The sequence below is a fragment of the Cucurbita pepo genome, chromosome LG02 (genome assembly GCF_002806865.2).
Source record: "Cucurbita pepo subsp. pepo cultivar mu-cu-16 chromosome LG02, ASM280686v2, whole genome shotgun sequence".
Lineage (NCBI taxonomy): Eukaryota > Viridiplantae > Streptophyta > Magnoliopsida > Cucurbitales > Cucurbitaceae > Cucurbita > Cucurbita pepo.
In genome coordinates this window covers 3,503,142-3,521,711 of record NC_036639.1, presented here as the reverse complement: position 1 = coordinate 3,521,711, position 18,570 = coordinate 3,503,142, and the positions used below count along the sequence as shown (strand labels likewise).

General features: G+C 33.5%; 1 protein-coding gene and 1 long non-coding RNA gene across 2 annotated transcripts; both read right to left on the bottom strand.

Annotated features, from left to right (window-relative positions):
- Window positions 1-1,735: 1,735 nt before the first annotated feature.
- On the bottom strand, window positions 1,736-7,817 carry LOC111788838 (rop guanine nucleotide exchange factor 14-like). The gene is given in 9 exon segments (XM_023669378.1): window positions 1,736-1,981; window positions 1,983-2,021; window positions 2,023-2,235; window positions 3,169-3,516; window positions 4,209-4,478; window positions 4,572-4,646; window positions 4,736-4,890; window positions 5,007-5,396; window positions 7,606-7,817. Coding segments are annotated over 9 exon segments (1,731 nt in total). The 5' UTR covers window positions 7,682-7,817; the 3' UTR covers window positions 1,736-1,816.
- Window positions 7,818-14,949: 7,132 nt separating this feature from the next.
- On the bottom strand, window positions 14,950-17,625 carry LOC111787603. The gene is made up of 2 exons (XR_002814009.1): window positions 16,706-17,625; window positions 14,950-16,627 (listed from the first exon to the last, which is right to left on the bottom strand). It is a non-coding gene; the product is annotated as an uncharacterized LOC111787603 (long non-coding RNA).
- Window positions 17,626-18,570: the final 945 nt, after the last annotated feature.

Below are 18,570 nucleotides of genomic sequence, written 5' to 3'. Positions count from 1 at the left end.
AATAAACTTCGGATGCTTTGGTGATTGTACAGTACTCATGTTACGTATGATATTTCTGGCAGTATAGAACGTAAAAAGAAGAAAAATGAGCCAGAGCAAATAACAATTCAAAACGATACCCCAAAAAAAGCATCTTAAACATTAATCACAACGTTTTCAAATCATGGATTGTTCCACATTCTTGTTAATTTGATCCATAAATCTCACGGTATTGAAAATTAGCGACACCGTCCTCGATTGAGTCGACTCCATAAAAATAAAATGCTACTTGAGTTGCACAATTCAATCGAAACAGATATATGAACAACTCCAGAAGCAATAACCTTACTCTGATCATTTCACTTTCCCTTCCTCGACGTCCTTCAACCAATGATTACGAGTACAAACAAGAAGAACGCTATTATTTTCGTCATCACATCGATTCAACACTCATCAAACGCAAAAACAAAATCTACCATGTTAAGCTTCCAAAAAAAAACCTTAAATCGGTGCGTCAATCCGCGATGCCTCCGGAAGCGGACATAGTCGAAGAAGGATTCAAGAACAATACTAGAATCAATTCATTTCAATAACATAATCCAAAAATTAAATTGTAGCTTCAGAAAAAGAGATCACATTACCAGCTTAGACAGCGGGAGAGAGAAGAAAGCTGCAACTGCGAGCCATAATAGCTTTCAGCCGCGGAAAATCTTTAAATATGTAAATGCAAAATCGACCGATTCGATGGCGCGGTGGAAGCTGAAACAGTAACAGATAGCGGTTTTCACTTTTGTGTTTTACGGCACAGTAAAAACTTAAAGGAGTAGTAAAACACAAAAGTATATTTTTAACCTATATTAAATATATATATATATATATATTTAATAAATAAAAAATTAGTATTAATTGTTACTAGGTAGGAGTCACGTTTAATATAAATATATTTCTAACCTATATTAAATATATAAATATATATTTATTTATTTATTAATATTTTTTTTAATTAATTGTTAACTTTGACATAAATATTTTTTTTAACCTATATTAAATATATATATATATATATATATTTAATAAATAAAAAATAGTATTAATTGTTAATATAGGGTAGGAGTCACCGTTTAATATAAATATATTTTTAACCTATATTAAATATATATTTATTTATTTATTTAATATTTTTTTAATTAATTGTTAACTTTAACATAAATATTTTTTTTAACCTATATTAAAATATATATATATATATATATATATATTTATTTATTTATTTATTCATTATTTTTATTTTTATTTATTAATTGTTAACTTTAAAATAAATATTTTCTAAGAAAGAATAGTAAATGAGTAAATTATATGGACCCGTCTAATACAATTTTTTTTTTTTTTAATTGTTAACTTTAAAATAACTGTTTTTCAAAAGAGAATAGTAAATGAGTAAAAATTATCGGTGGTATCTCGCCCCGATCCCAATAAAAATAAATGAAAAAGATGTAGACGGAGAAGGCTTACTTCGTGGACATCTCTACCTTTATTAATATAAAAAATATACCAATCAACAATTATGCTCACTTCAGCATAGTAGAGTTCGGGATAATTTTATGAAATGTCCGTATTTGAATATCTAATCTCTAGATCGAGACCTTATGCTAACTACTAGTTACGATCACAAGATAATTTTATCCTAAAACGTGTTCCGTTACTAGTCAAGTTAGTTAAATGTTAAGAGAAAATGTGCATATAGATATATTAGGGATAGAAACTATAAATATGCTGTGCTTTTTAACCTTTACTAACAAATGTCAATATACAATAAGTTCAAAAAATTTGATTTCAATCACTGGATATTTGGTGGCTTCATATACAACAACAAAATGCAACTGCCAATGTGCTTCAAAAGCCTGTGCTTACTTGTTTCCAGAAGAAACACTATACTACAAACCTCTTTGCCAATGCGTCCTGCTCGGTTTCTGCTCGGAGTTGTGGTCGGAGAGTTTTCTTTTAACTTTTCTGGCTGAGAATGTCGTATTCGGATTGTTTTGAGCGATCGATGAGCGGCTGCCATGCATGGAGAGTGGCCATTTGATCGTTACGAAAGTTCGACAGATTCATTCCTGGAAAACAACATGTTGGTGTAGGTGAATTGGGGTTGCACAGAGCATCCTCTTGCAGAACATCTATAATTCTGGTCAGTATGCTGTATGCCAGGTTTCCGAGCACCCGGGAATACGCTTCGAGTATCGAATGTCCAACATCCTATAAGATCAAAGAGAAACTTATAAGATATCTGATTTTAGTATGCCAACAAGAACAGAACTCCCAACTCTAGCATTGTAACGAAACAATAGAATTCTGTTAGGGAGTGATCATAGGTTTATAAGTAAAGAATACATCTCCATTGGTATGAGGCCTTTTGGGGAAGCCCAAAGCAAAACAACAAGAACTCATGCTCAAAGTAGACAATATCATACCATTGTGGAGATCCGTGATTCCTAGCATAATGCAGTTTTGTTACTGGAAGGGAAATGGTTCCGCTCAAAAAGTTCAATCCACATTTTTATGTTTTCGCTTTTTCCCTCCAAATTGGAGAGCTATTGTGAGATCTCACCTCAGTTGGAGAGGGGAACGAAGCACTCCTTATAAGGGTGTGGACACTTCTCCCTAGTAGACACGTTTTAAAACCATGAGGCTGATGGCGATATGTAACAGGCCAAAGCAGATAATATTTGCTAGCGGTGGGTTTGGGCTGGCTACAAATGGTATCAAAGCTAAACACTGGATGGTGTGTCAGAGAGGACGCTAGGCCCCTAAGGGGGTGGATTGTGAGATCCCACATCGGTTGGAGAGGGGATCGAAACATTTTTTATAGGAGTGTGAAAACCTCTTCCTAATAGACGCGTTTTAAAACCTTGAGAGGAAGCCCAAAGAAGACAATATTTGCTAACGGTGGCTTGGACTATTACAGCTATGCTTTCACGTTATAACGACTTATTATTGTATTTGAAACTACGATATCGACAAAGATCTCAATGTTACAAACTACTAATCTAAATATGAAAAAAGAACGAGAACCACATTTTTATTTAGACAGGAAGCAAAGGCAACGAGACGGAATAAAACATAATCACACGAGTTCGACCGATTGACTCGACGACAAGTAATGAATGCGAAAAGAACTAAGACAAGTACCTTCCCATCTTGGATTTTTGAAACATCAAGAAACGTTTGGGGATGATTTGGATATTTCGATTTGAGTAGCTGTAGGAGAAGCTCTGCTCGATCAGAGAGTAATTTCAGCTTATCCTTCTCAGCCATTGGGTCCTTGACAAAAGGCCAAGCAGTTCGAACTGGAGATTTATTGCCATTTTGTTCAGTGTATTTCTCTTTCAAGGAGAATATTGCAGCTTCCAAGCGGTTTATGGCCTCAAGAGCTCCGTGGTCAGATTTCAGATGAAGCTGATTCAACATGTTCTCAGCTGGCCCAGATTCTGATGTCAAAATCTTATATAGTTCTTCACTGAGGGTTGCTTTTCCAGACTGAAAAATTCATGGTAAACAAAATAGTTAGAAGACAAATTTGAATTGACCAGGCCCTAAATCTGCAACCTATTTATGGAATACCATAAGGAAAGCATCACTTTCATAGAATACAACGTTGCACATGCAGAAGTCGAGATTCGAAACTTTAAGCTATAAGAGAACTAATGTCGGTTAGAAACCATGACTCTCTACAATGGTATGATATTGTCCACTTTGAGCACAGACTCTCTTGGCTTTACTTTTGGTTTCCCCAAAAAGTTTAATGCCAATGGAGATGTATTTCTTAATTATAAACTCATGATCAACCCCTTAATTAGCCAACGTAGGACTCCTTTCCCAACAATCCTCCCCTCGAACAAAGTACACGATAGAGCCTCCCTAAGACATTTGGAGCACTTGAACAGCCTCGCCTTAGTCAAGGCTTGACTCCTTCTCTAGAGCCCTCGAACAAAGTATACCCTTTGTTCGACACTTGAGTCACTCTTGACTACAATGTCTATTCTTGACTACAATGTCTTATCTGTTGTGTGCTCAAGTTAGGCAAAAAAAAAATCATCAATTATGAAAATCTATACATGCGGCCAGACACAAACTCATCTGAAAGCCCATAATAAAAATTATGGATAAGAACTTATTCATGGTTATTAGCAAATATATTTGCATTGTATAAGAGAATAGAGAATGCTCACAGCTCGGACTGCCTCTCTTATGACAGTTGGTACGGGCATTTCACAAAGAACACTTTCATTGATGGATTTGGCAGCTTTGAATACTTGATGTACAACCCGGCCATGGTAGAGCAATTTCTTCCTCTCATTCTCAGATAGCCCAATGGATGGTACTTGCGGTATTGGAAGCCACCACCTCGTGCTTTGGCCCATACTCTTGCTTTTTCCTTCAGCCCTGCTACCTACTTCTGTATACCAAAACTCGGTCTTCACCATTGAATCCAGTGTACCCTGTAATAAAGATGTAGTTCAGGGAATTGAGCTATAGTTTTAGCAATAAGAGGGGGAAAAGTAGCAAGAATGGATGTTAATAAAACCCCTTACAATTAACATGGAATCTAACTTCTGAAGAGCGGGAAGATTCATGTGGACATCTCCCCGAACCTTTGGAGTCATTATCTGCGGAAAATTTGTGCACAAAATCTCGTCAATATGAGAGATTAAAAAACATGTTTCAGTGTTCTGATTGCAACTAAATCACTACTAACCTCCATCACTCTACCGCTAGTACCATTTTGCTTAGCCGGAACCAATTCCACCATATAGTGGGTAGGAGAGAGCAACCAATCCATTTCCCTTTTCCATTTACTCTTTTTCTCCTCAGGAAGAGGTTCTAATTTCCATAATTCTCCAAAAACGGAGGCTGCAAAACTTTAACCATTATTTCAAGGTTGAAACTGGGAAATGAATGATAAAGTATTGAGATATTGAAACAAAAGGGCACATTGAAATGAATAAGAAATGTAATGTATTGTTCACCCGCTAGATTTGTAATGGCATTAGACAAAGACAAGGCAGAGCTCAGCCCTTTCTGCCCTCCTGTGACATCTTCACCAAGCAATAGTTTTGTGAACTTTTCTTTCATTGCTTCCACGTCTGAAACCTGAACAGTGTAATCAGGTTTCTCTTTCATGTAAAAATGTTGAGGGCTTTCTGGTAGTTCCCATTCATCCAAGTCCTGCTCGTCCCTATGCATTGCTAACCATTTTGAGGAGGAAGAACCACAAGCATCCTTGCTTGAAGAACAGCTTGAATCATGATCCTCCAATGAGTCAGTTGTACATTCGTCTGCTCTGCTTGATCTGCTTTCATTTTCGTAGGCTTGATTGTTTAAAACGCAACTCTCAAGACCATTAAAAGTCATAATCCCTGAATTCCACGGAAAAATTATTCGTTAATGATAACTTTAGGTTGGCTTACGTTTAAGCAAACAAGAAATCGAGTAATTTATTAAAAAGATAAAAGATAAAGGCACTTGATCTTAAATATCAAAGCAGTATGATTTTAATTGCTTGTGCTCGTCATTATCCAAATTTTTTTAACTATTCGTTGAACAGGTACACGAAAAACAAGCACATGCAAATGCAAAAGGCTATTCTTTTTTAAATAAATTGGAGTTATAATTGCTTGCAATTATTTCATACCATTTACACAAGCTAAAGAACAAACATGATTGACAAAGTTTAACTGTTTATATCGATTTCTGAGCGATGGGGTTCACTTGTATCTGAAAATAGACAGCCCAAACGAAAGCAGAAACTTCTGCAATTATTGTTGTTTGGACCAAAATCAGATAAATACTAGCATACTGCTTCCAAGAAAGAAGAAGACATCCAGAACTCCTCCAGAGCCAACTGGCTGAAGCACAACACAAAGTCAGTCTTGTCTTTTCTGGCAATTTGGATATTTGTCTGAAGGTATATGTTTGGATGGTATTCACCCAAAAATAAAAACAAAACCAAAATATGGGGAGGAGGAGCATGAAAGCAACGGAAATTAGTGGGATGAATTTGTCCTTTTCGTCTGGCATGTTGGAAGCTCAATGATCCCTAAAATTTTAAATCAATTGCCCAAGATCCACAAGTCGTACAGCCAGACTTTTCTCAACTGTATCATGTCCCCACTTCTATTTTCTTTGTCTACCTGAGCTATATTTACTAAATTACTTTGGAAATGTACCACCCGCTTCAACATGTCCCTTGAGTAAGGCAATGAAATTTCCAAAAAGATTTAGTCCCAAACGCAACGCTGTTTAATAAATAATAATAATAATAATAAATAATATATTCTATTCAAATTAGAATCTAGGCCGAGATTTGAGGGCATCCGTTGAAAGCTGATTAAATTGGAAACCCAGGAAATCTAAAGTCACGGAGTTCTCACCCGGACACATCACCCATGTGCTTGGCACCAACAAAGTCACATGGAACAATGTCTATTATATTTGTAACAGAGTCTGGAGGGGGTCACTTAGAATCTATAGCAGAACTAAAAGATTTAAATCTTTTAGCACGATTTATATGTAAGAAATGCTCAAAAGAACCATGGATTAGGAAACAAAAACATTCTTTTAAGAAAAATAAAAAATAGGAGACTAATAGAAAAGGCTCGACAATTTTCTGAAAAGAAAAAAGTACAATTAAGAATAAATAATGAATTATCAGTTCTTTTTCAGCTTGTACTACGCTAAAATGTCCCATAGATGCCCTGAGAATACCCTATCATATCTCTCACATTTTCTAAACATGTACGAAATTTTAAAAAACAATAAACAAGGCGCTTATAGACGCTCTAAATCTCATATCAATCCAACAAGCACCTAAAACCTGTCCAAGCGTATGAATGTCCAATAACTCAACAAATACCATTGAACTTTGTCCACTTTTCAAAAATACTCTTATTATTTAAAAATTTGCAATATTGACCTTCAACCTTCCGTATATGTTTCGAAAGTACCCTTGGAGTAGGAAACTTTTACAATGTGGAACAGAAAGTTGATGTTTTTTAAAATTTAATCTAGACAAGCATCTTAGTCACTAGCACTCAGTTTTAGGCAATAGCAACGTCTATTTTTCGTCCAACATTCTAATTAATTTCTATTACAATTAATTTCTATTACAATGGTAGTTTTGAAATGTTTACTTAAGATCCAAAATAATATTGCAAACTTTTGAAAAGAGAAATGAATATATTTTGAACAAACGATAAATTTTGAGGTTCAAATCAAGAGGCTAATTCAAATTTAGCTTAATAAGACATCTTTTTTCAAAGGTTGAATGTTAATCTAGAAAAAATCAAATCAAAAGGAAAAAAAAAAAAAAAACAGCCTCCCAACATTCTATGCACAGTACCAGAAACCCAGCACATTTACGGGTTTTGATGTCCTCCAGTACANCTAACTTTTTGAATCATATAACAGGGAGATTTGTATCAATCAAGAATAAAGTTACTTGAGAAGCTTTTTAACGTGATACTATAATCTAGCTTAGGCCAAAAGTAGCAATAAAGATTGATTTCGATGCTGTTAAAACCAAATGGTAATGGTGCGTAAAAGAGTAAAGGAGAGCTAAAGGCTTACTCTCTTGTTCGTCCATGTCCAGGCTGATCCCTCGGTCCCTTGTGCAGCAAGCCAGTGTTCTCCGCATCGACATCATCTTGTTATCTTCTTTGGCAACTTTGGGTTATGGAAATTACAATCTATCAATATCACTTGAGGCTTGCAGCAAACAATGTAACAAACAGATCGACGAACACGCGCCCACTACATGATTATTCATCAAGAATTAGTCCTTTCAGATAGAGTAATTTGATGAAATCATGAAACGAGATGACCGTTTTGAAGAAAAAATGTATATACGAAGAATAGCGTAGAAGTTTTAATTCAATCAAACCTGCATTAAACTTCCGTTGGTGTTTCAGCTATATAAGCATGATTAGCATTTGATTTGCTTTTAAAATAATAAGAACAGGAAATCGAAAAAGTCAATANGCAAACCAATGGGTCTGGTAGGGCTAATAAGAGACGGGAACACTCGGTAGTAATATCTGCCTACCACACCCACTAACCCTTTTCACATGATCCAACCCCCTGGACCCATCGTTTGCCTCGAGCCCTCTTAATTTCTTTACCAAACCCTAACAAACACGTTCTTTACCCTCCACCTGGCCTACCATCGCCCCATTTCTTTTCAAATTCGCCCATAGTATTAAGAGGATATTTTGCGGTGATAATTAGTTAGAATATATCTCAGATATTTAGGGAGTTGTTAGTATAGATTTGATTAACGGTATATTTTATTTATTTACCAGATTTAGTTAGATATATATTTTTTCTATTTTTAGGTATTAGTTGATAGTTTGTATCCTATATAAACGTGGTAAACCTGAATGAAGATCATACTTTCGATCCCAATTCTATTTCTATTTCTCATTCTTAACATATAGCCTTTCTTTGCAATAAATAAATTTGAATAAAAAAAATCCTCCGTATCATGTGGACACAGTGAGCATATTTCAAACTGATATAGCTGGTCAAACCATGGTTGAATAAAAAAATGCCACAGTGACATGCGGATTATTCCTAATTTTTCAAATTCAAAACCATGGTACTAACTTTTTGAATCATATAACAGGGAGATTTGTATCAATCAAGAATAAAGTTACTTGAGAAGCTTTTTAACGTGATACTATAATCTAGCTTAGGCCAAAAGTAGCAATAAAGATTGATTTCGATGCTGTTAAAACCAAATGGTAATGGTGCGTAAAAGAGTAAAGGAGAGCTAAAGGCTTACTCTCTTGTTCGTCCATGTCCAGGCTGATCCCTCGGTCCCTTGTGCAGCAAGCCAGTGTTCTCCGCATCGACATCATCTTGTTATCTTCTTTGGCAACTTTGGGTTATGGAAATTACAATCTATCAATATCACTTGAGGCTTGCAGCAAACAATGTAACAAACAGATCGACGAACACGCGCCCACTACATGATTATTCATCAAGAATTAGTCCTTTCAGATAGAGTAATTTGATGAAATCATGAAACGAGATGACCGTTTTGAAGAAAAAATGTATATACGAAGAATAGCGTAGAAGTTTTAATTCAATCAAACCTGCATTAAACTTCCGTTGGTGTTTCAGCTATATAAGCATGATTAGCATTTGATTTGCTTTTAAAATAATAAGAACAGGAAATCGAAAAAGTCAATAGAATCAAAAAGTAAAAGAAAGATAAAGGGAAAAGGGGGGAAAGGATTATATGAATTTTTTGGGTCCAGAGAAACTGGTAGAAAATGGACTTTAACATCATGATTCAAAGAAAAACAATTGAAAAACCAGTTCTCGAAAATTGCATTTAGGAAACTTAAGGAGCTAAACCGGAAAAGGCACGCACACAAAGCTTGGGCGCCGAGAAAGATCACGAACTTCAATATACTCGCAGTACCGTAGAACTTCAAACAAACCACAAACATCATTTCCTCACCAATATCTCTCCGATTTCTGTAGCTGAAGACAAACTATTCATGAACAATGCGACACGCAAACAAGGCAGTGTAGAAAACAAAAAACAAAACAATCCTAGTGAATCGTGAAGTCTTACAGAAAACAGAAGCGATAAACCAGAGATAAAAATCCTCGAATCAACCATCTCTAGGATCTAGCGCAATTTAGATAAAATGCAAAAGTGAAACCAAGCAACCTGAATCCGAAAGGCCGATTTCACAGCGGCGTTTCACGACGGAGCTGAAGCAGAACATCTCTACAAACTCAACCTCAAAAGCCACGACACCAGAAGCTCCTCGGAGCCCTGAGAGAAGAAATGCACTGCCATTACAGAGCTTCGGAACAGTGAAAATGGCGGATGAGTTTTAGACAGAGAGGGTTAAGAAGGAGAGGATGAAGAAGAGTGACTATTTAGAGAGAGAAAGGAACTGCGTGGAATGGACGTGAACGTTACGTACGGTTTTAGGCACGTGAGGTCACGCGCCAAAACTGCATCTTGGCCGTCCATTGAGACAAATCAAAGTGGGGCTACGCGTTTGTAATTCACGCGCTTCGTATGTGGCACTTGGAAGTCCAGTTGGATTTAAAGTGGGGCCCGCAAAAATAATTTACGCGCCCCGAGCCCGCTTATTGGAATTTTTTTGGCAGTTTCTTATTCCTTTTATTTCTTTAAAAAAAAATTATTTTTAAAATTTTCAATAATATTCTTGTTCAAAAAATTTCAAAAATATTTTTAATAATTCATTTCAAAAACACTATTAATTTTTTAAAATTTTTATTAATACTCTTTAAACTTTTAAATTTTAAAAAATATCCTTAAATAAAATTTATTAACTAAATTACTAATAATTTAATTATTTGATAAAACAAGGATGGAGAAGAAATTCCAAATTAATTATGAAATTAATTATGAATTTGGGATATACAAATTAAAGGAGATGTGATGTTCTAACTGAAATAAATTTATTTTTGATATGTGATTGTGAAATTACGAAACAAGCCATTGATTCCTATTAGAAATTTGAATTAAAAGAATAAAGAAATTAAAGTTTAAAATAATTTAAATTTTAAAAATAAAAACTGGAATGAGATTAATGAACGGTAAAATGAGTATCACCAATCATAAGAAGTCTAAACAAGGCTTATTAAGTAATGTATTTATTGCCTTCCATTGATGGAATGTTTCATTTATTAATTGATTTAATTAATAATGTAATCAGAAATTTATTTATTTAAACTTTTTTTATAATGCATCTAAAAATATACAAATAATAATAATAATAATAACAATAATAAAGTTTAATCATTGTATTGGTCCTTCAATTTTAGATTAACTCGACTTTGGTCCTTATAGTATAAAGTATGTGTTCAAATATTTACATTTTTTTTAAAAGCTGGAAGATATTAGTGAAAGTTTTTAAATTTTAAGATATTTTTTAAACAAAATATTATCGGGTTTCGTCTAAAACTAATTGTACGAGTATTTAAAGTTTTTAAATTTTAAGATATTTTTTAAACAAAATATTATCCGGTTTCGTCTAAAACTCATCGTAAGAGTATTTAAAGTTTTTTTTTTTTTTTTTTTTTAAGTTTAAGAGTACTATTGAAACTAGTGCATTTTTGAAACAAAATACAACGTGAGTAATTTTATTAATTTAGCTAAAATTTTACATCGAACCCACGAACACGACTGATTCCAGCTTGATAATGTTAACGTTTTAATAGCGATTCACATAGGTCCGATCCCGATTGAGGGCCTCTCACCAAAGAAAACAAACACAATGAAGAAGAAAAGAAAAAGAAATGGTTGAAGAAAAGGCAATGGCATTGTGAAGATGAATGATCAAAGGACTTGGCTTTTAGAAGCTTTTCATTTTCATTCATTCATTCATTACCCATTTGTTTTAATGCTACAAAACAAAACAAAACAAAGTGGGCTGCCCATTTCCACTTTTTCCTCCACATGCCTTCCATATTCTTCTGTGAATGTTGAGCTTTTATCAATTCTATCAATAATTTATCTATATTTTTTTAGGAAAAAAAAAACAAAAATATTATAAAAAATAATAGAGAAGTGAGAATATATATAGAGAGGTCGAGATAGGGATAGAGAACATAATTCTCACCTTCACCTAATATGTTAAATGAATATCTTTAAATCGACATATTGGTTATGATTAAGCCAATTTTCTTCGGCCACCAAGCAATAAATTAACAAAACAATACAAAGTTTTGTCAAGGGATGGTTTCCTTCACTAGCAAGTTTTTTCAAAAAACTTCATATATTATGGTGTGGATGGCAGCTCGTATTGTTTCTATCTCGAAATAATCAAGTTACTAATAGTTAGGTTCAAATATAGTTTCTTTTTTTTTTTAATAAGTGTGGTCATAAAGCATGAAACAAAAAAGAGTGATACTAATACTTTAGTCCCTAAACCATATGAACAAAACACAGAAGCATTAATACTCATCTTAAATTTGATCGACCCTGAAAGAGTATGGAAAAAAAGAGGGCCTACATGAACAAAGATATTGATCTCCAAACTAAATTTATGTCCAAAAGGAATCAAGCAAGGCTAACGTCATTAGAAAAAAGAATTGAATACGATTAAAGTGGTTTAATTCGCCACTGGTTTGATTCTGTTTGGCTTGCTAATCTTGAACCAAACTGGGTTAGTTCAATTATAATGTATCANTACTTTCGATCCCAATTCTATTTCTATTTCTCATTCTTAACACATAGCCTTTCTTTGCAATAAATAAATTTGAATAAAAAAAATCCTCCGTATCATGTGGACACAGTGAGCATATTTCAAACTGATATAGCTGGTCAAACCATGGTTGAATAAAAAAATGCCACAGTGACATGCGGATTATTCCTAATTTTTCAAATTCAAAACCATGGTACTAACTTTTTGAATCATATAACAGGGAGATTTGTATCAATCAAGAATAAAGTTACTTGAGAAGCTTTTTAACGTGATACTATAATCTAGCTTAGGCCAAAAGTAGCAATAAAGATTGATTTCGATGCTGTTAAAACCAAATGGTAATGGTGCGTAAAAGAGTAAAGGAGAGCTAAAGGCTTACTCTCTTGTTCGTCCATGTCCAGGCTGATCCCTCGGTCCCTTGTGCAGCAAGCCAGTGTTCTCCGCATCGACATCATCTTGTTATCTTCTTTGGCAACTTTGGGTTATGGAAATTACAATCTATCAATATCACTTGAGGCTTGCAGCAAACAATGTAACAAACAGATCGACGAACACGCGCCCACTACATGATTATTCATCAAGAATTAGTCCTTTCAGATAGAGTAATTTGATGAAATCATGAAACGAGATGACCGTTTTGAAGAAAAAATGTATATACGAAGAATAGCGTAGAAGTTTTAATTCAATCAAACCTGCATTAAACTTCCGTTGGTGTTTCAGCTATATAAGCATGATTAGCATTTGATTTGCTTTTAAAATAATAAGAACAGGAAATCGAAAAAGTCAATAGAATCAAAAAGTAAAAGAAAGATAAAGGGAAAAGGGGGGAAAGGATTATATGAATTTTTTGGGTCCAGAGAAACTGGTAGAAAATGGACTTTAACATCATGATTCAAAGAAAAACAATTGAAAAACCAGTTCTCGAAAATTGCATTTAGGAAACTTAAGGAGCTAAACCGGAAAAGGCACGCACACAAAGCTTGGGCGCCGAGAAAGATCACGAACTTCAATATACTCGCAGTACCGTAGAACTTCAAACAAACCACAAACATCATTTCCTCACCAATATCTCTCCGATTTCTGTAGCTGAAGACAAACTATTCATGAACAATGCGACACGCAAACAAGGCAGTGTAGAAAACAAAAAACAAAACAATCCTAGTGAATCGTGAAGTCTTACAGAAAACAGAAGCGATAAACCAGAGATAAAAATCCTCGAATCAACCATCTCTAGGATCTAGCGCAATTTAGATAAAATGCAAAAGTGAAACCAAGCAACCTGAATCCGAAAGGCCGATTTCACAGCGGCGTTTCACGACGGAGCTGAAGCAGAACATCTCTACAAACTCAACCTCAAAAGCCACGACACCAGAAGCTCCTCGGAGCCCTGAGAGAAGAAATGCACTGCCATTACAGAGCTTCGGAACAGTGAAAATGGCGGATGAGTTTTAGACAGAGAGGGTTAAGAAGGAGAGGATGAAGAAGAGTGACTATTTAGAGAGAGAAAGGAACTGCGTGGAATGGACGTGAACGTTACGTACGGTTTTAGGCACGTGAGGTCACGCGCCAAAACTGCATCTTGGCCGTCCATTGAGACAAATCAAAGTGGGGCTACGCGTTTGTAATTCACGCGCTTCGTATGTGGCACTTGGAAGTCCAGTTGGATTTAAAGTGGGGCCCGCAAAAATAATTTACGCGCCCCGAGCCCGCTTATTGGAATTTTTTTGGCAGTTTCTTATTCCTTTTATTTCTTTAAAAAAAAATTATTTTTAAAATTTTCAATAATATTCTTGTTCAAAAAATTTCAAAAATATTTTTAATAATTCATTTCAAAAACACTATTAATTTTTTAAAATTTTTATTAATACTCTTTAAACTTTTAAATTTTAAAAAATATCCTTAAATAAAATTTATTAACTAAATTACTAATAATTTAATTATTTGATAAAACAAGGATGGAGAAGAAATTCCAAATTAATTATGAAATTAATTATGAATTTGGGATATACAAATTAAAGGAGATGTGATGTTCTAACTGAAATAAATTTATTTTTGATATGTGATTGTGAAATTACGAAACAAGCCATTGATTCCTATTAGAAATTTGAATTAAAAGAATAAAGAAATTAAAGTTTAAAATAATTTAAATTTTAAAAATAAAAACTGGAATGAGATTAATGAACGGTAAAATGAGTATCACCAATCATAAGAAGTCTAAACAAGGCTTATTAAGTAATGTATTTATTGCCTTCCATTGATGGAATGTTTCATTTATTAATTGATTTAATTAATAATGTAATCAGAAATTTATTTATTTAAACTTTTTTTATAATGCATCTAAAAATATACAAATAATAATAATAATAATAACAATAATAAAGTTTAATCATTGTATTGGTCCTTCAATTTTAGATTAACTCGACTTTGGTCCTTATAGTATAAAGTATGTGTTCAAATATTTACATTTTTTTTAAAAGCTGGAAGATATTAGTGAAAGTTTTTAAATTTTAAGATATTTTTTAAACAAAATATTATCGGGTTTCGTCTAAAACTAATTGTACGAGTATTTAAAGTTTTTAAATTTTAAGATATTTTTTAAACAAAATATTATCCGGTTTCGTCTAAAACTCATCGTAAGAGTATTTAAAGTTTTTTTTTTTTTTTTTTTTTAAGTTTAAGAGTACTATTGAAACTAGTGCATTTTTGAAACAAAATACAACGTGAGTAATTTTATTAATTTAGCTAAAATTTTACATCGAACCCACGAACACGACTGATTCCAGCTTGATAATGTTAACGTTTTAATAGCGATTCACATAGGTCCGATCCCGATTGAGGGCCTCTCACCAAAGAAAACAAACACAATGAAGAAGAAAAGAAAAAGAAATGGTTGAAGAAAAGGCAATGGCATTGTGAAGATGAATGATCAAAGGACTTGGCTTTTAGAAGCTTTTCATTTTCATTCATTCATTCATTACCCATTTGTTTTAATGCTACAAAACAAAACAAAACAAAGTGGGCTGCCCATTTCCACTTTTTCCTCCACATGCCTTCCATATTCTTCTGTGAATGTTGAGCTTTTATCAATTCTATCAATAATTTATCTATATTTTTTTAGGAAAAAAAAAACAAAAATATTATAAAAAATAATAGAGAAGTGAGAATATATATAGAGAGGTCGAGATAGGGATAGAGAACATAATTCTCACCTTCACCTAATATGTTAAATGAATATCTTTAAATCGACATATTGGTTATGATTAAGCCAATTTTCTTCGGCCACCAAGCAATAAATTAACAAAACAATACAAAGTTTTGTCAAGGGATGGTTTCCTTCACTAGCAAGTTTTTTCAAAAAACTTCATATATTATGGTGTGGATGGCAGCTCGTATTGTTTCTATCTCGAAATAATCAAGTTACTAATAGTTAGGTTCAAATATAGTTTCTTTTTTTTTTTAATAAGTGTGGTCATAAAGCATGAAACAAAAAAGAGTGATACTAATACTTTAGTCCCTAAACCATATGAACAAAACACAGAAGCATTAATACTCATCTTAAATTTGATCGACCCTGAAAGAGTATGGAAAAAAAGAGGGCCTACATGAACAAAGATATTGATCTCCAAACTAAATTTATGTCCAAAAGGAATCAAGCAAGGCTAACGTCATTAGAAAAAAGAATTGAATACGATTAAAGTGGTTTAATTCGCCACTGGTTTGATTCTGTTTGGCTTGCTAATCTTGAACCAAACTGGGTTAGTTCAATTATAATGTATCAAGGGATTGGTTTCAAATATTTCATAAAAATAAAATAAAAGCAACCAAACTAAACCAATGAAACATCCCTTAACAGTGGCATTCAAACTGTACATACCTCGTCGAAGAGCCATGGCCCATCTTCCAATCTGTACAAAGCTCGTCCAAGGGCCCAAGCCCAGGCCTACACCCATGGTCCTGTGATCGATCAAGCCACACCGTGTGTGCTCGTGCAATAGTTGGCTACTGTAGAAGAGAATATCTCCAATTATTTCGTTTTTTGTTTTCTTCCAGAAAAGGGTTCGTAGCCAAATTTCAAGAAATACGAAAAAATAATTCAACAACTCAGGTTTGTTTTCACATGAAGTAAAGAAAAACAAACAGTTCTTACTAAGCTTTTAATAGGTTCGAGGAAACAGAACAAAACTTTAATAAGATTTCCTTTTCATCTATATATGTCATTACAGCTATTTTCTAATATTTACTTCTGAAATAAGACCGACCAAAGGCGTGTAAGTAGTAACAATATTATTATATATATATATATATACACAGGAGGCATGGGTGGCATTCCACAGCATAATCAAAATAACAGCTTTTGCAACAGAGAGCCATTTGGTTCCATTATTACCCAAAACCTTCCAAGAAATGAACAGAATTTGTTAACAAATATAACAACTTCACATGCCGTAAACAGAGGAAAAAAGCTGACTTACCTTGGTTAGTTTCCACCCTTTCTTATTGCCGAGTTCAGAAGGTTGTTAGAAAAGCTTACAATACTAAATGCAAGGAGGAGGATTGTGCACAAAATCCGACGGAAAAAACAAGATCTACAAATTCAAGCAAACCCGTTCATTGGTGAAAAGGAAAAAAAAGAATTTATATTTTCCATATAACAATCGAGTTATAATGAATTACTCTTCCCAAGATGAGCAAACAGGTTAACAACGACTAAGAAAAAGATGAATAAAAAGCGTAAACAGAAATTAGGACTCTGTGCAATCAACAGATAGATTCCAAGTCAACGACTAAGAAAAAGATGAATAAAAACCGTCACCGAAGTCCGAACAGAGACATCATCAAGCTATAACATAAACAGATTCCGCCAAATCAACAGTAAAAAACACACAGAAACCTTCAACGAGGTAATCAAGTATACTCGTACAAATCAATTAACCATTCTAAATACGCATTAACACAAACAACACCACGCGCAAAGATCAATAAAATCCAGACCGCTCAAGCGAATTCAAACCTTCGAGTTTCGATAACGAACTAGCTCCTATGAGCGATTCTTCCAGATCTTAAAATAGTAAATTACAAGAACGAAAACATCCAAACCTGGAAGAATCTGCATCCGGAAAAAGAAGCAAGATCCATGCAATCTTCATCGCGGTCTCGGATTCAGTTGATGCAAGGCGGGATCCAATTCGCGCGATTATTTCCTCTTACAGCAGAGGAAATTTAAGAGCACAAAATCAAGAAGCGAAGCAGTTCCCGACCTGCACCAAGCGAATTAGAGACCGCCGATGACCCAACCAGAAAAGGGCATAGAGAAAGAGAAATGAAGAACAATCACCACCGAGAGAGAAGAAAAAAGAGAAATTGTTGAGCATTTAAGAATTGTGAAACCCTATCGAGCAATAGGGATGCTGATTGGGTGGTGCGAAGGTTATATATATATATAGAAGCCTAAGACGAATGATATTCTGACACGTGGCAGCATCGATTTTCCTTTTTGGGCTAAATTATAAAAAGGTTAAGCTATGATTTTAGTTTTATTCTCTTTTTAATTAATTTTAAAATTAGTTTACATAATTTTTATTTAAATTTTTTCAAATAATAATAATAATTTTTTATGTAAAAAAATAAAATGTTAACTCTTTTTAAATACAAATATAATATCAAAATATTATTTTTAATCTTATAAAAAATATTGGGTTATAAATATTATTTTTAATCTTATAATTTATAATTTAAGAATAATTTTTTTTTAATAAATAAAAATGTATTTTTAGGGATTTTAATAATTAATTTCAAACCAAGCGGGGGCCTCTCTTCCGCGTGAGGAACACTAGACCAAATGGGCATGGATTTTGTATTATTTACGATAATGCCAGGTGAGTGTGATCACAGTAAATGCACGTGCACCTTTTGTTTAATTTTTCATCTCCCTCGTCACTAATTAGTTGAGCTTTGGCTTAAAGACGTTCATTTTACACGTGGCGATCTGTCCTGAATTGGAAGGAAATTCGTCGTTTCGAGGGTGAATGTAAGAGGGAGTTAAGAACATTCTTCTACCGTTAAATAAATGGAGCCGGAGACAGAATTATATTCCCGTCCTCGTCCCGCTTAATATAAATATATATATATTATTTGGTCGTCTAACTATAATTTTAATTTATATAGTTTCAAATATTATAATAAATTATTATGGTTTGATAAAACCATTCTAAATAATATTAATTTTAAATTTCTTTATTATTTAAAATTTCGATTTATTTCTTTAATTTTATTTATTTTTTAAATTAAGGTAATGCTAAAATTGATGAGAATAAGACAGCATATTTAATATAATAAT